This window comes from Piliocolobus tephrosceles, chromosome 8, assembly GCF_002776525.5.
Source record: "Piliocolobus tephrosceles isolate RC106 chromosome 8, ASM277652v3, whole genome shotgun sequence".
NCBI lineage: Eukaryota > Metazoa > Chordata > Mammalia > Primates > Cercopithecidae > Piliocolobus > Piliocolobus tephrosceles.
Genome location: NC_045441.1, coordinates 122814961 through 122837678, shown reverse-complemented (window position 1 = coordinate 122837678; position 22718 = coordinate 122814961). Strand labels below are relative to the sequence as shown.

Genomic DNA, 22718 nt, shown 5'->3' with positions numbered 1-22718 from the left:
AAGGAGTTCCACTTCAAGGGCTGGGGACAGGAAAACACAAAGAAGGAGGGGAATGACATGGATCACTCTAGAAGAAGTGTAGAAGATGGATTAAAGAAATTTAGGTTTGGAGCAGCAGAAACCAATTAGGAAACTGAGCGACTGAAGCGATGGCAACAAGTATCGAAGGGGGGATTGGATAAATTTGAGACATATTTATAAAGTAGGACTGGTAGAAATTAGCAACATCAGATGTGTGGGGTAAGAGGGACAAGGGTCTTCTAAGTGGAACTTCAAGATTTTTTGGTCTGGATCCCAAAGGGGATGGAGGGAAGTGGGATGAAGACCAGAGGTGAAACTACCTCTGAAAAAGAAATAGATGAAAAGAGATGTGCCTCTGCAACAGATAATCTTCTAAGCTTAAAAAAGGAAACCGGAAGAAATTTAGCACTAGTGGAATGAAGGGCTCCTTTGTCATAGATTTTCTGTTATTCTCAAATTACCACAATACCCTCGTTAGGAACACAGTCTCCACAAAGCCAAGGACAGTGTCTGGCACATAGTAAGCACTCAGTGAGTATTTGCTGGAAAAAAAAGAATGAATTAAAAATAACAGAAAAATATGACTATATTGAAGAATTTTGCCCCAAAATTCAGTTTAAATACTGTCAACTCCCACTGAATGTTGAAGTTGCATTATTAAAATCAACATGTCAATCAAAAATATGTAAAAAAGAAAATGTAATGAGTTGAGGCTTATAAAGCAGACAGACTTCCAACATTCAGAGAAGGATGTTGGTTTATTTTTAATCTTCATGAAATCCTCATATCAATTTTCTTAAAAGCTTCAAAGAAAGAAAGAACTGTAGATTCACTTAGATGCATTTCTGAGCATTGATGCACCTCTGTCAACCCTGTTCAGCATTTATAATTTCATGCTAAAGAATGAATTTAGTGGCCTATTTTTGTACAGTTTTCTTTACTATTCTTATTTCCACTCTTACATTGAGAAGATGTTCTACCATTTTTCACAGATGCAAAAAGCAAAACTAAATAGAATATGCAAAAAAAGATACTGATGGATGCCAGCACCCTCAGCACACTGGACAGAGTAAGAGAGCTTCAGGTGGTTGGCAAAGCACTGCAGGTGACACTGATACTAGCAGCCACCAGGAGAGGCTGCCGATGTACAAAAACTTGAAAAAAAAAGTGGCTGGAACAAATGTGACTGTATAAAATATATTCTAATAATCAACTAGCTAAAGTGAAGGCAATGAGTGTGTGTGTTTATATGTATGTATATGTATGTGTGTACATGTATGTATGTATATATGTGCTCAGGACAGTATAAAGAGGTTAAAAAAGTATCTTTTAATATTCAAGAATTACAATGAAAGGTTCCACAGACATACTAAAAGAATATTCAATATCCATCCAGTTTGCCTTACACATTTAAAACTACCCCCACCACTTTTACCTTCAGTTAATTTGCTCATTTACTCAAAACATTTTTAGTGACTGCCTGCTAGGGACCAGAACCATGTGATTTACGATCAATAAAAGTAAATTCCCAACTCACTACAACTATGTTAGGGTCTCTCAATTGGGTCCACACCTGATCATGGTTTCCTGTGATAATTCTGCATCTGGCTCCTGGCTAATCCCTCATGTCAAGCTTCTCTCCTCCCTCTTTGACTGAATTTACTGTCCCCAAAAACTAGCCTACATATTAATGTTGGTTTAGGAACACTGACTTAAGCTGCGTATGGAGGCTATGGTGGGAGGATCGCTTGAGCCCAGGCATTCTGCAGAGTGCTATTATTGCACCTCTGAACAGCCACTGCACTCCAGCCTGGGCAACACAGCAACATCCTATCTGTTAAGAAAAAAAAAAGAGAATGTTGATTTTAAATTGCCAATTATCTTTCCTTAAAAAGGATGGATCTTAATTCTAAGAAAAATCCCTTTTATTTAATAAAAGTAGCAATTCATGTTAATTGCCAATTATCTCTTCACTGACTGATCAGAAAACCCAAAGTCTAGGAAACATGTCAACTAATTTTTGCTTCCCTAGCTTTTACTACCAACGCTGTAGGAAACAGTCTACGTCCATCACGGAGAGAATGTGGCTTCCAGCTACACTGGCTCACTGCCCTGCTGGACACTGCCCCACTGCAAGATCTCTTACTGCCCTGAGAACCTCCTTGGACCCACAAGATAGGAAATCCAAAGATTTCTTGGAAAATTGTTTAGAAGAAGTTTAATTTGTGAACAGTTTTTAGGACCATAGGATTCTAAAAGTTCTTTTATTCCAAAATAATGATTGAATATTATATTTTATAATTGCTAATTTCAGTAGTATACTGACACAATGACTAACATAAAGAAATCAATGTTAGTCTATGGATGACTAACATAGACATCATGTCACACAAAAGAAGTCAGGCACCACAGAATACATACTATATGATTCCATTTATATCAAGTTAAACCATAGGCAAAACCAATCTATCTGTAGGGACAGAATTCACAATAATAGTTATCTCTCAGGGAAGGAGATTGACTGTCAACATAAGCAAGTCTTCTAGGGTACTGAAAATGATCGATGTCAATGTCTTATATCTTGATTTGTATCATGGTTATACTTGTGTATACATATGTAAAAATTCATACAAATATACAAATATGTAAAAATATGTGTACAGATTTATACATTTGAATGTATATATGTGTATCTCAATAAAAATTTAAAAAAATTTTTTTAAATGTATAGATTCTGAATTTACGGAGTTCAATTAAGTAACATACTTCCATATTCTTACACTAAAGAGTGATATTGTAGAAACTTGTTAGCATTACAGTTTTTTTTTCTTCTCGACATTATTGAATACTTTCTCACCTATTTACAGTGTGGTATTTTACAGAAATAGGCTTTGAAGAATGCTCACCGAGTTTAAAAACAGTATGATTGTCAAAATTACTATTCTTTCCCAACTAGTAAAAACAACATAAAAACATCAAACATTCCAGCAACTATTTCAAGTGCAACATGAAAGTCAGACCCAGCACTTCCCAGGTTCATAACCACTACTCTTACCAAAAAATGAAATTAAGGTAGTTCAAAACTAAAACTTCCTTTAAGATGCTTCCACCTTTCTTCTCCTTTCTAGCTGGCTGTTCTCACTTATCTTGCTGAATCAAAGAAGTTTCCTTTCTCAGTTATTAAATAATAAAATCCTGAGAAAATATCATTGCTTATTTTGGGGTTTATTTTTGTTTAACTACAAAAGGGAAATAAAAAAGATCTCATGACCATGAAAAGAAAAATACTTCACTTGCAGTATGACACATTTTTTAAAAACACAGTAGGCAATATTAATATCAAATGTTCAAATGACAATTATGACCAAAGAAGAGTCTTTGGTATTATATAGAAGGCCCAGTAACAAAGAATGCAAAACAGAAACAGAAAAAAGTAAACAGGAAAGAGGTTGTGTGTGTGTCTTTCTGTTTTCTGTGGAGCAAGAGGAATGATAAAATAATTTTCCCAATCATACAAAGAAACAATGCATAGCCAACACTCAAAGGAATACATGTTATTAAAGGGAGAGACTGTATTTTCCCCCAGGTATGCCTATGTTATTTTTAACACCAAATTACATTATCAATTCAGATTTCAAAATCAGATGTAAATGGCCCTGTGGCTGGACCTAAACATATTTCATCAAATGCTGAATAAGCATATTTTGTGTATTGCAGTCCAAAAGGCGAATACATGTTCAGAATACATAAAAAGCAGCATACAAATTATGCAAGCATTTTGTTCTGAATAGTCTTTTCTACTGTCTTTTATATGTAAGCTGCTAATAAGGTTAATTAATAACAAAATATAATTGATAAAGAGATGAAAACTTGCATCTAAACTATCAGCTTAAATCTACATCAAAATCACAGCAGCAAAATAATGCCGATTTAGGGTTATTTGGAAATACAGCATTGGTCCCAAATTAGCTTTTACAACAAAAGAAAGCTAGTTTTCTTTTTCCTTTAACAGTCACTAGAAGAGTTAAGTTATACTCGTATGTACCAGTTAGTGGACATGAAAAAGAAAAATACAAAAATAAAAGCAGAGAAGAAAAAAAGAGGATAGAAGGAACTATATGGTAGGGAGGGGTGGCGTTTGTCTAACAACCCTTCCATGAGTCTCCTTGTGTTCGAAAGAAGAAAGTCAATGCTGAAGTGACACAGAAGTCAACTATACTCCCTTGACCCTGCCAATGATAATCATCAGCATTAAGCTGAAGCATAAAAAAGTAACTCAAATGAGCAAGATTGGAAGAAACGTATCTCCCCAGAGCTCTGAAGTTGCACAGTATGTTAGAAAGGCTTACAATCAGAGATTTAAAGAATGTAGACCTGGAAATTCAACAGCCAGTTAACTGCATCATAAATTCAGCTTCTGGTTAATCATCTCCATGAAAAATATTATCTCCCAAGAAAAGCTTTCCTATTTCTGCTGCCTTATTCATTTGAAAATTTTCATTGTGTAGAGCAGAATCTCTTGAAACATACAACCAACTAGTTATAATCCATATGTACGAAGCAACAAATAACAAAATAACTTTATCTCTTTAAGTGATTACAATATAAAGTGATCTCTTTATATATGTAAACAGATAAAAAAAATTCTGTTTCCCCCCTGTTTTTCACTAACATTTCCAGTTTTTCCTACTGTTTCTCATGAGAAATGGCCTATTCTTTTGTGCTAACTAGATTGGGATGCCTCACCTTTTTAGAAATTGCTGAAATGTGCATAGATACATGGGTTGAAACGTTGACTGGCTCTCCATTTTACTCAGTAGTACAAAACTGCCCATTTAGTTGCAATCAGTGTTTAGCCATATGTCATACATTTTGAAAATATAAAAGTAAAAAATGTTTAGAATGAAATTTTTTAATCTCCAAAAGTTAGGTGGTCTGAAGGTTTATAGCATTTAACATTTATAATATTAAATCAAAAGAAGTTACTCAAATACGGGCTTGAAATATATGTATATCAACCACTCAGCACTTCACAGGCCTTACAGGTCAGGCAGACCGAAAACTAGCAATATTTTTTCATAATTCTGAGCAGAGGGGAAAAAATGGCTGGGTTTCATAAAAATGCAACAAGGTGTCCACATTTCCGCCCATTCATGAATAATATATGATCTACAACATTATTTGCTAGGCTGTCTAATCACTAACATCTTTCAAAATGTCTACATAAGCTTTAGCTCATTAAGAACAAACATGCATCTGTATAAAAATATCAAATACCTGTGAACACTGAGAATAATATTCTGCTAAATAAATATCAATGTACACATCAAATTGACATGGGGAGAACAATGTCACTGCATTTTTCAAAGATAAAAATATTAGGAAAAATGTGCTTAGTTATAACAGTAAATTATATACGCCTTTGATCTGAAAATATTGGCAATATGTGATATTATAAGTACTATAATTATTAAAACAAAAAGTATAAAATAAAAATGCTAATCACAATTCTCTTTTACTTTGAAATGTCATTTTTGGAAACAGAAATTACTGGTTAATAGCATAATCACCTTTGGAGCCTTTCACTGCTCCAGGTTTGGTTTCAGTTACTTCCTGTCCTAACTTTAAGCATTTCCTAATCACAGGCATTTCAAAGCTATTACACAAACAGGCCACAAAACAGTACCCTATACTGCTGCAATATAGCGATTTCTATGTGTAACATCTACATCTCAGAGTAATTTTTAGAAATTCTTCTCTATGCATTAGCTATGACTACAACTACTTGTCCTGACTGTTACTAGTCTTAAGGATGGAACACAGCAAACCAAACCGTCCATCACCAAAAGCCCAAGTTGCCAAGAGAGGTTCATCTTCTTAACTGACCTAGATGCCAGGACTTTCCTCACTGACCAATAAATATTTCACTTTTTGCTCTACCTAGAAAGACATAAATTGATGTCTGATCTTAATGAGGTGTGGATGATAATTACTAGTAAAAAATGCTTATCGCCCAGATATTCAATATTCCAGCAGTGTTCAACAGAACTAGAATCAGTAACACTTTGCAACTTGAATGGCATCATCATCCCATGTCCCCAGCCCCCTGCCTCTGCCATGTCACAAGACTGCAAGTAACTGCTCTTCAATTGTCCCGTAAGAAACATATTACTTCATGCATGCCAAGTGTTCATTACCTTAAAGAGCCAAATGCCTTTTAAAAGCCAGTTGAAGCATATAAGCAACAATTCTCCAACATACTATAAAACTCACTTGCTACATAAACTTTTAAATTTCAAAATGCCAGGCCTTCAGATTCCCTAAATATTATAAAAGCACTGCCCAGTCACAGAATCACAAAACTTAACAGGTAGAAAGCAACATCCAAACCAACCAACTCGTTTATTTAATACTTTTCCTTACTGTCTTCTCTTTCTGGTTAAGCGCGTCTGTTAAAGAGTAAATTTCTAGAAAGAAATGAGGTATAGTATTATCTTGCTTTTACTCTTTACCTACCAAGACATTGTCTGTCATTAAACACTTAATGAATGTTTTTCTTTCCTTTGCAGATAAGGGAAACGAAGGCTCACAGTGATTTGGCAGACATCAAAACTTAGAATGTGTTCACTTCTATCCAGCCCCAACACTTCACTTCTTCACTTTTAGTGGTCTAATCTCTCTCTCTCTCATACAATGTACAAAACTCCTTTCCAGTTAAAATAGGACTCCAATGCTAAAAGGATGATTAAATACCACTTTAATTAATAGTTTGTTCTGACAGTGAATTTTAATATATATTCTCTGAAAGAGGTAATTAAGGTCAAATAAGGTCACAATGGCAGGGCCCTGATCCCATAGAGCTAATATTCTTGTAAGAGGAAGGGACACCAGGGAGCTCTGTCCCAGTGCACAGGGAAGAGGCCATGTGAGGACTCAGAAGGTTTCCTTGGGCCAGTGTGTCCTTGTTCTTGAGTCTTGTCCTAGCTAACCACTGTTTCTAAAGCAGTGATGGGCTGCATTAAATGTTGCCATCCTTCTTTGACAATTCCACTTATTTAACTGGGACTCTGTGGTTATGAGGTGCTAAGTGCACCTGTCAAAGGCATGACTTTGTTTCGATTTAGCAACGCTCCCACCAATACGCCTTATTGGTCCAGGAAGAAAAAAAATGGCATTAGAGTATTTTCTGAATGATACTTCTAGTTAGGTGCAAGCATTCAGATTTTCTAAGAAATAACTTGTGTTCTCACCTGTGTTTGCTATGTGAAAGAACTGTACTAACAAATCCAAGGCACAATAAATTACCTGTTTTTAGACTTGCAGAGAATAAAGAATAATAAAAAATGAATGAAAAAAAAAAAAACAAAGAGAAAAGTAAATTCTCACTCCTTCTCCCCACAAATCCCACAAATAACAGCTACAAAGTAATTTCAAATTTCCTGAAAAGACTACATTATATATTAATTGTAATAAAAAGTGTCACCCTCATTTAAATTGTGATTGATACTATAATAAAATGTACTTCATTGCCAAAGGTTTCTTTATATTCAGATCATGGTTAACAATTACCATGATGTAATTATTCAAAAATAATTATTTTTGGAAAGAAACCTAAATGCACATCAGAACTACACAAAAGAAGAGAAATAATGTCACTCAAATTCCAACATTAACATATCTTCCTTCTGTTTCCCAAAATCAAGGCCCATAACATAAATTCCATTTATAAGAATGAACTCATTCATTTGTCTTAAAGCCTTCTAGAGAAAGCTGAAAGAGAGGAAACATGTCAATGGAAGAAAAAAAGGCATCAGTTATATCACATTCAGAGTCTACATTTTAGGGGAAGTATTTCAGAATCTATCTGGGCATGGCTAGAAACCATTGTTTTATTATGGTTTTGTTCATTTAGACCCACAGGCAGAAACACTGATTAGATGACCTGTTATTGGCTGGGCACGGTGGCTCACACCTGTAATCTCAGCATTTTGGGAGGCCGAGGTGGGCAGATCACCTGTCAGGAGTTTGAGACCAGCCTGGCCAACATGGCAAAACCCCATATCTACTAAAATACATTAGCCGGGCATGGTGGCGCATGCCTGTAATCCCAGCTATTTGGGAGGCTGAGGCACAAGAATTGCTTGAACCCAGGAGACAGAGGTTGCAGTGAGCCGAGATCACACCATTGCACTCCAGCCTAGACAACAGAATGAGTTAAAAAGAAAAAAAAAGACCTATCATTAAAAACATTCATTAAAGGTTTAATTACAGACAATGTCTTGGTAGGCTAAGAGTAAAGCAAGTAAGATAATATACTATACCCCATTTCTTTCTAGAAATTTACTCTCTAAGAGACATGCTTGACTGTAAAGAGAAAACAATAAGGAAAGCATTAAATAAGCAAGTAAAGGGACAAGCAGAGTTAATGGGCAGTGAACAAATTAGAAGTCAGTATATTTGACTCTCACATCCTGTGAGATTTCCTAGTGATGGAACTGCAGTAGCTATGAGAACAGTATAAAAATAAGTGAGCAAGATTACCAGAATTGAGGACCCAGTATAATAATTTTATGAAAGGAGAGTAAAAGCAACTACTGAGAATATACAAACCAGCATAACGGGAAACTGTGCTTTGGTATTCTTAGAAGGGTGGTTGAAATTGTCAACATAGAAACCCTCCAAGCTGCAAAGAATGCACTACTAGAATGAAAACTATGAAATGAATGACTTTAATAAATGAAGTGTATAGAACAGTCATATGCAAAGTTTCAGGAAGACAGCACAGTACCAGTGACACCAGACATAGGGAAAAAGTAGCAAAGGAAAGTGAAGGACCTAAACACTTGAAAGGGATCTCCCTCCACTGAAAACAAATGTGAGTTTGCCAAGAGACCATGTAAGAAATAAAAAGATATAATGTTTAAATAGGTCCTGACTTTTTATAAAAGTCAACTTGTGGTAAGTTCCTCTAGAACTTATTTCATTTTATTTTTGAAATGGAATTTCGCTCTTGTTACCCAGGCTGGAGTGCAGTGGCGCAATCTCAGCTCACTGCAACCTTCGCCTCCTGGGTTCAAGTGATTCTCCTGCCTCAGCCTCCCAAGTAGCTGGGATTACAGGCACATGCCACCATGCCTGGCTAATTTTTGTATTTTTAGTAGAGACGGGGGGTTTCATCATGTTGTTCAGGCTGGGCTCAAACTCCTAACCTCAGGTGATCCACTCGTCTCGGCCTCCCAAGGTGCTGAGATTACAGGTGTGAGCCACCGTGCCCAGCCAAACTTATTTTTAATATGAGCTAAGTTATAAATAAAGAATAATTATTGTAACCAATTAGAAAAAGAGTTTGGCAAATTGGCATGGAAAAATAATATGAGTCAGTTGATAACAAGTAGAAATACATTTAAGAGCATTAGGAGAGGGAACTGCTAGGTAACAGGAAATGTGATTTCTCAATAATGTCAAACCGGTTGAGAGAGGCTGAACCAATTTACATCCTCCCACAAGGTATAAGACATCCCACTGATCCATGTCCTCACCAATATGTGGTGTTTTCAGGCTTCTTCGTTTTTTGCAACCCATGCGGCTACCAAGAGAGAAGCTTGCAGGTAAGGATATGATCTTATTTTTTTCTTTCCCCAGGACGTGGCATAATCAGAGTCTAATAACAAGCACTGAGTAAAACTGAAGTGAAGAAGCCTAGACCTGAACCAAGATCACATGTCATGTTTTCCATTTGGAATTTGCAATCCTGTACATTTTTTCCACCTTTCATTCTTCTACACTGCCTCTCCCATTATGCTACACTATCTTTCAAATAACAGAATGCTAACTCACATTCACTTAAACTAGCATAGAATAAAAGCAATGACCATTCTAAAGAACAGAAAACATATCTACACAATTTTTGTTTATATAATCTCACAAAAATACGAGCAACTACGTCTGAACAAGAGACCACATCTAACTTGGAGATAGGAAAATATGCATCATAAGTATTCAATAAATATTTGTTGAATATAAAATAAAAATTTTAAATTACAATAGTACTAATAAAATACACAAGTATGATAATGCACACTGGTTCGTTTAATTACAAAAATGAAACTTCTAAATTTTAGAAGAAATAATAAATCCAACACTCAGGAAATGCTGAAGTGTAAAAACTCAAATAAAAAAGCTAAAAAACCACTAAAAGATCTTAATCATTTCAAGTTCCACAAGTCAATCAGGAGTTTTTGACAAGGTTGCAATTTGGGCCAAGGGCTAATTAAAACTCTATCACAGTCATCTGTTCATCGAAGAATGAACTTACCTTTCAGACCACACAATATTTTTGGAATTTCCATTAAGAGATACACAGAGAAAGAATGAACGCTAAACTATATCAGGCAACAAACTTTTTTCAGTTTTAATCAATAAGCTAAAATTCTGAATGAAAGTAGAAATCAAGTAAGAGACTAAAACCACTGGGAGTACTACCAAGCCTTGAAACAACTATCTAGCAAAGCAGCATTTATAAAGACTTAACAAGTAACTGTCAAGAACTGTAATACATTAAGTTCCACCAGAATCTTCTACAAAAAAAAAAATGCATTTTATTAAGTGTAAAATAAGTACTAACATATATATTTATATATTATGTGTGTATACATATATTTCATTCTTCTAACTTCACATTTAAAAAGAAAAAAAAACAGAGGAAAAATCTCTTGAAAAGTGGTTACTGACAACACTGTTAATGGCTTCTAAAGGATTTCTTTTCTACTTGGGAATAAATGTAAGCACAAGAGTTCCACTTCTCCAAACTATAGTGTGACTTAGCACTAAATTATGGCACTAAATCTAGGTTAGAAGATGCTTACCATGATTAAGGTATTTTCCAATTTCTAACAATTAGCAACATTAACTAAGTCGAAATCAATTGTAATTGAAGAAGACAGTGAAAACTAAACTAATTACCAAAGTCAATTGATATATATAATCAATGTTATTTAATCTATAAATTCTGTACAATTTACTTATTATATACATATAGTACTTATCAACTAAACCTACAGAGAAATAGTTTTAATTTTCTTAATCTCTTAATAGTCTTAGTTTTCTTAATCCCATGGTTCTTAAATGAATTTACTTGCTACAAATCTCTGCTAAAACAGACTTCTTAAAGTCAGTAAAATTTCTTTAAAAACTTTTTATTGTGTGAAAGTAAAGTTTTCGATATTTAATTTACATATTTATGTTTTTGTATTTAAAATCAATTGAGGAAACTAATCCAGTACAATTTAGAACACTGGTTACCCATATAAGAGATTAGAATGTAATTAGTTCTAATGGTATCAATTTAGTAAGTCTCGGTTAATGAGAAGGTAGGACATTGTAATAATAAACTGTTTATGCTTGGAGAAAATATTCATAATATTATCTCTGGCCAATTCAACGGCATTTGCTTAACTGTTATTCCAAATGCCTCAAATATTATAGAAGTGATCTGAGAAAGGTAAGGTGATATTCTGAAGTACCTAACATTTAGTAAATTCAGGAGTTTCTGGTCTATTATATGAAAATGCCACAAATACATACTCTGGTTCTTTACAGAGAAAACATACAATTGATATTATATTAGATATCTGGATCCCAAAAGGTGCATTTTAAAAATTGTGGTTAAAAAAAAATACATAACATTAAATTTACCATTAACCTTTTTTAAATGTACTGTACAGTAGTGTCAACTATGTGCACACGGTTATGTAACAGATCTCTAGAACTTTCCTATCATAAACTGAAACTTTTTATCTACTCGACAATTGCCTCTTTTTTCCACTCTCAAAAAGTATCTTTTTAAAACTATTCAGGGCCGGGCGCGGTGGCTCAAGCCTGTAATCCCAGCACTTTGGGAGGCCGAGACGGGCGGATCACGAGGTCAGGAGATCGAGACCATCCTGGCTAACACTGTGAAACCCCGTCTCTACTAAAAAATACAAAAAACTAGCCGGGCGAGGTGGCGGGCGCCTGTAGTCCCAGCTACTCGGGAGGCTGAGGCAGGAGAATGGCGTAAACCCGGGAGGCAGAGCTTGCAGTGAGCTGAGATCCGGCCACTGCACTCCAGCCCGGGCGACAGAGCGAGACTCCGTCTCAAAAAAAAAAAAAAAAAAAAAAAAAAAAAAAAAAAAACTATTCAGGATTTAGATTTTTTTCTTTAATGGAGGCACTGTGGATTCTTACTTTCCTATAATCATGTTATCCTAATGAACTGAGCATTAGAATAGATTTCACTCTGGTCACATCACATTATCTTTCAACATATAAAAACATACACTTGATGTGTATGTCTTTCATTTTTTTATAAATCATATTTCTTCAGAGACCTGCCAGTTCTCAAGGGATATCTCGGACATTGGTGTAAATGACAAGGACAGATTATAGGTTGGCAATTTTTTCCTGTAAAGGGCCAGAGAGTAAGTATTTCAGGCTTTGTGGGCCATATGAGTTCTGTTGCAATTAAAAGTCTGCACCTGTAGCACAAAAGCAGCTATGGACAATACGTAAACAAATGAGCATGTCTGTGTGTCAATAAAAATGTATTTAAAAATACATGTGCAGGGCAGACTTCTCCAGTAAGCCATAGTTTGCCAACTCCTGAGACAGAAAAGAAAGAGACAGGGAGGGAAGGAGGGAAGGGAAGAGGGCAGGAGAGGGACAGAGATAGGGAGTGTGAAAGAAAGAAAATCAAATAAAAGTATTTACTACTGAAAATAAGTAGCTACTCAGTGGGACTGAGATTATCTGTTAAACTGACTAACTTTGATAGTGAGGACCTAAAAATAGAACAAATTTCTTTTATGACTTGTTTCAACGCTGACGCAACAACTGGCATTCAGTAGAGCAGCATAAATAATGAAAATATTGATCTTCAGTAAGTACGTCATAGCACTTGACTTACCTTAGTAATGGGTGGAATATGACGGTAATGTTTCTGGCTCCAGGTTTGCAGACAAATTTTGTTCCTCCACCTTCAATTAAGTTGTCATCAGGACCCCCTTTCAGAAGAAAGAAAAAAAAGAGACTTAGTTCATTGAAACGTTTATAAATAAACAAACCAAGCATATCTAGATATGTCTTATACTGTCATAATTAGGACCATCTTTGCAAGCAATAACCTTCGGTATGTACAAAATTATTTTGAACGACTTCATCCAGTCTTCCTCACTTGAATAAACAAGAGATTAGAATTTTCACTCTGCCGGGCAAGGTGGCTCACAGCTGTGGTCCCACCAGTTTGGGAGACTGAGGAGGGTTGAGCACTTGAGGCCAGGAGTTTGAGATCAGCCTGGCCAATATGGTGAAACCTTGTCTCTATTAAAAATTTTTTTAAAAATAGCCAGGCATGGTCGCATGTGCCTGTAGTCCCAGCTACTCGGGAGGTTGAGGCAGGAGAATTGCTGGAACCTGGGAGGCGGAGGTTGCAGTGAACCAAGATTGCGCCACTGCACTAAAGCCTGGGCGACAGAGCGAGACTCCATCTCAAAACAAACAAACAAACAAACAAACACCCAGCATTTTTACTTTGAGTAAGAACATGGAATCACAGTAAGAACAAATGCTACATTTAATGGAACAGTGCAAGGCTACAATTCCGTAAAGGTGAAAATTTTGATCTCTAATGACCAGGGTCCATCTTGGACAGTATGGGACACAAAGCTTTCAGAGAAAGGATGAAGTGCCTGCCATTCAAAGTTGCTGCATATTGTAAAGATTGGAGCAGAGATTCATATAAGCCTAACTTACCATACTTTATCAAATCTGAGACCCCAATGATTATAAGACATACTATTATTTTACACATCACCAAGAAAAAAAAAGTCTTGCTATTTAAACTATATAATGCTTTCTTGGAATGTTTCCTTTTCCATATTGAATAGCTTGGCTTTTCACATAAACAAATGGTTACCATAAACCTCTCAGGCACATTCAATAAGAAAATATAAGAAAAATAAGTTTGTTAAGGTATTCTTAACACTAAGTAATATTTGAAGTCTAGCTCTTTCGAATCACTCTGACTTAGAGTTTTCAACGTCCTTGTTTTCTAAACAGTGTCATCCACTGTCACCAAGAGTGTGTGTTTCATAAAGGAGTGCTCCATGCTGCATCCCGTATTTTATTGCACGCTGCTGATATCCATCCTGCAAAGTTTAAAGTTGATGCTTTCTTGATGCTATCAGAAGGTTTAAACAGAAGGCTTTCTTATCCCGACCAGGACTTACACACTTTCCTCAAATGGTCCTTAATTGCTTCATTAATGGAAACACTGAAGGGTCATGGTGCTAGGAGTAACGCAAGCTCACACACACTGCACCGGTGACAATTCACCGTGACTGGTTTCCAGTAGGCAGCCATTAAGATGCCACTCATTTCAGATACATCCTCATTTCAGAGAATTTAGAATGTGAAAAGATGTATCACTTTGGATGTTGGGAAAAATGCTCTCCCTCTACTTGTGTTTCTTGCCACTATAATGAAGTTCAACTAATGTAATCTCTGACCTCTCTCCACCTTTTACCCACTCCAGGGGAAGTGATATAATGCCTCTGACTGATAAAAATTGAGAAGAAAAGGCTGGGCATGCATGGCTTAGCAACTCCCATATTCCACTTCAGAAACTAGAGTGCCTGAAGACAGTTAAGTGGTGTCTGGTGTAAGTTTAGCTATAAAGGCCCTGCTTTGTCAGAGAAGGCCTGAAGTGGGCCAACATCTTTTCTAAGTGGGTGAGTAAATCTGTTTAATTGTGATGTTCAGTTAGCAAGCTTTGTTTGATTCTCAAACTGGGTTACATCCTGCAATCTGGCTTAAATCAATATAAAAGTGACATTTCACTTACTATCTACCTTACTTATTTCTCAATAGTTTCAAAACTCCAGCAGGAAAGATGGCTACTATTTAGTGGGCTTCCTCAAAACCCTAGCAATCTACACTTCCAACATTTGGTTTCCTTCTTCTAAATTAAACATTTTCTTTCTGAGTATAGTTCTTTGCATGTTACCAAACACAGCTAAATCTCCCTTGATTTATTATCTATCTGAATGGTCTCTAGGCATCTTGGAAATTGACTGATAAAAACATGTGAAGCTTCAGAAATCCATACCCTGGATCATCAGGACTTCCCAGAGGCATCAAAGTCTAGACATTTGGATCAGTTGTTTCTACCAACTAATCAGTGCATACTTTTTCTTAAGAATAACCAAAAATACAATGGCATAGTCAACCCTTAATCAGAAATCGTGGACTGTTTTTTCTCATTAAAAAAAATCAATCTTGTACAATGTTTGCATCAGAGATATGAACGTGGTGCTAAATTTTGCTGAGTTAAGGAAAGATGAAGACTGCAACAAACACTACACTTCTAATAAAATCCTCCTTGAAAGGTCACAAGGTATAGTTACAAAAATGATAGAATAACTTCTTTAACAACATCTTTCCTTTTAAGATTATAAAATCTAGTCAGAATTCATTCACGAAGGAGATGTGTATAGAAGAAACCGGGATATATTCTACACTTCAGGAACAGGTAAATAAGTCTACATGAAAATAATGTAATAATGGACACAATATGAACATGTCTTTTGATAACCTATATGAGATAGACTAGATGATTTCCAACAGTTTATAAATATTCTGAAGTGCTACGATATTAGGCACTCAATAATTACATTCAGACCTGACTAACCTGGCTTCATTCAAATGAAAACCTTTACGTATGGTAAATGCGCTGTATGCAGGTGCACCTCTATGCCTCAGCCACACTGCGCTACCATCTGGAGGTCTCTCTCCCCTCGTACCATTTCTTTAGGTCCCACATCTATTCCCAAACTATCAAATGCCCCTCTCTCAAAGTCCACAATTCCATTAACAGTGACTATGTATAAAATAACCCAGAAGAACCTTAACACAAGTCACTTCTGTTACTATGTGTTTTCTTCCTTATGTCACTTTTTCCACCTGGAATGTAACTTCCTGGAAAGTGATTAAACAAGAATACATTTGCTGAATGAAAGGAAAAAAGACTTAACTTGCTAAAATGTTATAGCAATTAGATGAGACAGTATGTGTGAAAGCTTAACAAATGTAAACTGTCAAAACCCAAATAAATGTAAGCAACTGTCAAAAACTAATAAAGGTAAGCAAATCTCACTGTATTATCAAAGCTGTATAGGGAGTAGGTGTGCTTAATAAACATTTATTGATGACCATATTACAGAGAACAAAGATAACAAAAGATAAGCTACAATACCAAAAATAAAGCATCAGAGTCACTAGAAATGTCAGTGAGAGGAAGATATGGCTGTGAAAATATGGGTACAATGACAGGGTATGAGGTTAGAAACTAAATAATACTTTCATTAGTTCTAAACCCCTGCTAGCTACAAAAAGATGATTACTGATTCACATAGTGCAGTTAAGCTAAATAAAAAGTAAAGTTCAGAGACAAATACGAAAAAAGCGACTCTCCTCCCTACCCCAACCCCTAACCAGACTTCCATCTACAGGAACCTCATACACTCTTCCAGCTCCATTACCAAATGCCATCTATACTGTACTTGTCATGATTTCCTCTTGAAGATGAGAAGTCAAATGTTTCTTACTACATTACCAATAAACAGAGCCAACGCAATGAAAATTTTCTTGAAAATAAAGCTGTCAGAAACGAAAGTAAAGGTCATGGCCAAAAATCATAAGGTCTGAGTCCTGACCCCCTGAAATCTACTTTAGCATTTCAGTATTCTTAGTGAAAAACAAAACTCACTTTTCCTCACGTGCCTTCTCATCTTCTCATGATCAAATAACCTGGGACCTACTGTCAGGAACTTTTTTTTTTTTTTTTTGAGATGGAGTCTCGCTGTGTCCCCCAGGCTGGTGTACACTGGTGAGATCTCGGTTTACTGCAACCTCCACCTCCCAGGTTCAAGTGATTCTCCTGCCTCAGTCTCCTGAGCAGCTGGGATTATAGGCACACACCACCATGCCTGGCTAATTTTTGTATTTTTAGTAGAGATGGGGGCTTCACCATGTTGGCCAGGCTAGTCTCGAACTCCTGACCTCAAGTGATCCATTCGCCTCAGTCTCCCAAAGTGCTGGGATTACAGGTGTGAGCCACCAGGCCTGGCCAGGAGCCTTCTTAAGGAACATGTTGTTCAATCCTGGTTAGAGCACTGGACAGGTCAGAGCACTCTTTCCCTTCGTTATATTTATGGTCTAATTGCAGCTGTGAGAAGCCAGGTGACAGGCACCAGAGAAAATGTCAAATGATGATGGATGGCTGGAATGCAAGGGAACCCGACAATAGTATTACAAGTGGAATATACTATGCAAAAGGAGAGGAAAGGCCCCAGATATTTCCTATTTTTAACAATGAGGACGATGATTTGACACGCTGTCCCAGACAGCTGGCAACAGGCACCGAGGCCACCTGATAACTGCTGGAATGACAACATCTTAGTGTTCACAGGTTGGTCCCTTCTTTTAGAATTCATTTGCTTTTAAGTAATAAGATTCCACATTTATTTATTCCTTGATTCTACCCAACTAGAGTTTAATGTGGTTTGTAATAAATATTGTCATATTAATAAAACACAATCAGAAACTAAAGCCTCAGAAAGAAATGGAAACAGGATTCTCACTGAAATAACGATGGAACAGAGGGAAGAATCAAAATGATCTTGTGTCAAACATCAGACCACTATTCATTATTAGCATAAGTGCGACAAAATTATTTAAATTCTCTGAGTCTCAGCCTTCCCATTTATAAAATAAGGATTGCAATAAACTCTTTCAAAGACTTGTGATGTTTAAGGGAAGTAACGTAGATAAGGGCATTCAGCACAGTGTTCTGTGCCGAGTACATCGCCAATGTTCTTTTCCTTTTCCATTAGAATTACCAAACACTGAAGGATCTAACTGATTTCACAAACCAGGGAGAAAGAAAGTCCAAATTCAAAAAATGTTGTTTTTGTTACTTTAGGCAACACAATACTAGTCAATATCATTAATGAGACCAACTTTACAACAAATGTGTGAAACATGCTTGCCTTATTTTTGTGGAAATATTACTGTAGTGAAAGATTTAGAAATTTGCTGGGAACACTTAGCAGGACAGAAAGAAAAAAGGTTTTCTCTAGTCTTAATTTTTCCTCTTTTTTTTAATTTATAAAAACATTAGATAGTGTTAGCCATTGTTCCCCCTACTTTTTTTTTTTTTTAAGCCATGAGGTCAGGCTGGGCGTGGTGGCTCACACCTGTAATCCCAGCACTTTGGGAGGCTGAGGTGGGCAGATTACCTGAGGTGAGGAGTTCGAGACCAGCCTGGCCAACATGGTGAAACCCTGTCTCTACTAAAAATACAAAAATTAACCAGGCATGGTGGTGCATGCCTGTAATCCCAGCTACTCGGGAGGCTGAGGCAGGAGAATTGCTTGAGCCTGGGAGGCAGAGGTTGCAGTGGGCCAAGATCATGCCACTGCACTCCAGAATGACCGACACAGTCAGATTCTGTCTCAAAAGGAAAGGGAAAAAAGAGAGAGAGAGAGAGATGGGGTTTCGCTCTGATGCCCAGGCTGGAGTGCAGTGGTGTGATCACGGGGTTCCTCCCACCTCAAGTTCCTGAGCAGCTAAGACTATAGGTGCATACCAACATACCTGGTTCATCTTTTATTTTTTGTAGAAACAGGGTCTCAATATGTTGCCCAGGATGGTCTTGAACTCCTAAACTCAAGCGATCCTCCCACCTTGGCCTCCCAAAGTAGTAGGGATTGCTCAGCCCTACCCTTTATTTTTCAATTAAAAATAATGAATATTAAATGTATAGATGTTGAAATTATAACCATCTTGTACCAAGTGCTCAAGTGAAAATAGCATAAAACTGATCATGACTTTTTGAGCCACAGGAAGTCGCATGCCCCATCTGACCTTTTTAATGTGTCCTGATTTTTAAATTGGCCTTTCCACGTAGAAAAGAACCACAGTGAAGGTGAATTCTTTTATAGGAAATATTTTGCTTCATAACTACTTTCTAAGGATTATGAAATAGTATACAGTATAATAAATATGGAATTCCTGACTGCATCAATAAATGGGGTCTTTAATTGGCTCTAAGAGCCAGCTGAATGGTTCAAGAGTTCCCTGAATTCACAGCTGTCACCCTGCCAGAGGGGTTCTTTTAGATTACATTTCTTAGCAAGTGCTTATTCTTAAAGCACATGTGATCATTATGGCTTAATGCTGTTGCTGCTCCTACCACCACCACTAAACTTGTCAGAAGGGTAACCTTGTTACAAGTATGTGACCTTGGGGTTTGTTGCTACATCAAGAAGAAACAAAGGTAAAATACTTATCCTTACCCTCAAATGATTTACTATCACAGCAAAGTCAAGTAAATCAGGATTAGTGATGGTACTGTGTTACCCAAGAGTGAGCTGCTGCTGGACACAGGAAGAAAATCCAGGCAACAAGCCCCTTCAAGGAAAGAATCACCTTTTGCACTCAACTCTTAGGTAGTGTGTCATTATTATTAATAACAACAATACTATTTTGTTCATAATTGTATTATTTGTGCCTAAGACAGTTTCTACCAGGGAATAAGCACTCAGTATATTTGTTGAACGAACATATGCACAAACAAAAAATGAGAAAGAATGTCTTTTTTAGAACAAGTGAATTCTACCTACAAACCAACTAGGAGCAAATAGTAATTATGTTTTTACATAAAGTTTGCTCAGTGAGAAATCCATGTTTCAAGAAAGGGCTGAAAAAGTATATTGATTACAGTATTATTTAGAAAAGATAATCTCACAAATAGAAATAAATTCATTATTCTCATCATAAGACAAGTAAATGTCTTGCCAATATTGTGTTCAATTATATTTTATTCTTGTGTAGCTCTCGTGTTGTACTTTAGGTTAAGACAGGTGCCAAGTATTATCCTGGATATGTAGAACAAAGATAAAAGAAGGGCAAGGGGCAATTCTAATTTATCAAACATCTACTAAGAAACTGGCACTATGCTGAATCCTTTACATAAAAATACTCACTTCATCCTAATAATATTCCTGTCATATTATTATCTACCATAGAGATGAAAAAATGGAGGCTCATGGCAGGGGATTAAGGGGCATGAAGTGTCTTGCTCAAGGTCACACATAGAGTAGGTTCATTATTCAAACTTCAGTCTGCTTCTCCAAGAACAATTTTTTCAACTATATATCCTACAATGTGCTTAATATCATTTTATGTTTCCAAGGAATCTGCAGGTTGAATAAAAGGATGTAGATGATAGTAGTGCAGGAAACGTCTAAAACAGGGACCACTGAACCCTGATATTGTGATGGAGTTTGACACACAAAATGTTTTCCATGGCATCAACATTAAATAAAGCAGCTGGTTATTCCAGCCAAAACACAAAAAGCCTCATTATAAATGTAGGTGAAGCTTAACAGAAACAATATATAGGTTATGTACTATATATATAAATATAATGATCATGTATGCAAGGTTTGGGTGGTCCAACTGAAGCTAGAAATACTCTCCTCTCTAATACAGTCCCAGTAGCAAGAACTAGAGCTCTGCGTTTTTCTGTCTCTCCTGCCTAGTAGTGGCTATGATGATACTTATCCCATCCTCACCTTCAAACTGCTGGTGAGAGCTCCCTGGGTGTCAAAAACATGAAGGGAGGAATGAAAAAAAAAGGGGGGGTTTGCAACTTTCAAGAAAAGAACTGTGGAGAGTTCGCCTGTCATCCCAGAAACACTGATAGAAATCCATCTATTCTATTTCTCCCTCAAAAGGAGAAAAAGAAAATCAGCCAGGTGCGATGGCTCATGCCCTTAATTCCAGTGCTGTGGGAGGCCAAGATGGGAAGATCACTTGAGGCTAGGAGTTAGAGACCAGCCTGGGCAATGTAACGAGACCCTATCGCTACACAAAATTTAAAAATGAGCCCAGCATGGTGAGGAGCAACTGCAGTTCCAGGTACTTGAGAGGCTAAGGCACAAAGATAGCTTGAGTCCAAGAGTACAAGGTTGCAGTGAACCATGACTGCACCACTGTCCACCAGCCTGGGTAACAGAGTGAGACCCTATCTTTATTGGATGGACAGATGGATAGACAGACAGACAGACAGACAGACAAAAGAAAAATAGTCAACAGACCTTTCTTGCTTCTGTTACTGTTACCGCAGACCATTTCCACACTTCTAATCATCCGAGACCCAAACAATGTCTTGCAGTTTCCTCACGACACAGAAAAAAGCTATGGTTTAAATGTCCCCTCCAAAACTCACATTTAAATTTAATTGCCATGCAACAGTATTAAGAGGTAGGGCCTTAAAAAGGTGGCCAAAAGGCTCCAGAGAAATGAAGGAAATAAGGCAAATTCCAAGGATCTCAACTCAGAGGAGAAAGGACAGATCCTTTTGGTTCTCCCTAGAGTCACTCACAGGAATAGGTTCTCCCTAGAGTCACTCACAAGAAAGAGAATCTAAATGTGGGACTGCCTAATGATGGATTATTGTGAGAAGGACATCTCTCATATGTGCCGAAGTAAAAAGAACAGCGTGTCATGTGTATGTGCAGTATCTTATGTGTGCTGGAAATGTCCATGCCAGTAGACTGCTAGAATGGAAATAACTAATCGAAGTTTTGCTTCAAGTACGACTCTCTCCTAGATTTTTGGCTAACGACCATAAAATAATCCTCATAAAGAAATAAAAATCATATTTTTTGTAGTTCAACTGAGTACATTCTAGCTCCTAAATAACAATGAATTCTATAATAATCTACTATTTATTTCGAGGTAGTCTCTTGGTTTAGAACACAAAACAAGAGAAAAAGAGCAGCTTTCTCAATTATCTCCTTACAATAAATTAAAAGAGGAGTGAAAGGACAAGATAACAAGGGAAGAAACAAAAATGAAGCAACAAATTTGAAGGTTAATAATAGCTCATCCTGAGCTATCAGTAAAATGTGTTCACCTGGACCTCTTCCCTGAGCATAAGTCAAAGGAGGGTCCATTAGCAGCAGTGTCCAGTGTTTCTACAATAGAGTCTGAAAACGGCATGTTCTAGGAAGAGCAAAATGTAAGATATGAGCCAATTACCAAAGGATCCACAGTGACTCCATGCATATTTTTAAACGGTTGATCAACAAGGCACAAGGGAGTTTTCACTGACGATCCAGTGAGGAGCATTCCTATCCTTGTGACATTATCCTACAACTCACTTTATTTTAAGGTTACCTTAGAAGATTGCAGTAATTCTTCTCTTTCCACTCTAACTGATTCTCCAGATTTAATTATCTTGAATCTATTAAATATGTTTCAGTGGCTATTTGAGTATATCTAGCTCAGAGATTCTCATGTGTGTGAGCCGGGGAACTGTACTTCTAATTACATTTCATTTTTTTTTTTTTCCACTAAGCATAATGTTTTCAAGGTTCATCAGTGGTGTAGCAGGTATCAGTACTTCATTTCCTTTTATGGAAGAATAATATTCCAATGCATGTATACACCACAGTTAATTTATCCATTTATCAGCAGATGAATATTTGGACATGTCTACTGTTTAGATTAAATAATGCTGCTAGAAACATCCAGGTACAAGTTTTGTGTGGATGCATGTTTCAATTCTCCTCAGTATATACTATATCTAGAAC

General features: G+C 36.6%; 1 protein-coding gene across 5 annotated transcripts in view; it reads right to left on the bottom strand.

Annotated features, from left to right (window-relative positions):
- EXOC4 (exocyst complex component 4) overlaps positions 1–22718 on the bottom strand; it is an 821075-nt gene that overhangs the window by 421025 nt on the left and 377332 nt on the right. For all 5 annotated transcript variants that reach the window (XM_023207825.2, XM_023207827.2, XM_026454384.1 and 2 more), the window contains exon 10: positions 12965–13061. In XM_023207825.2, coding sequence (XP_023063593.1) covers positions 12965–13061 — 97 coding nt within the window. The remainder of the gene's footprint in view (positions 1–12964; positions 13062–22718) is intronic.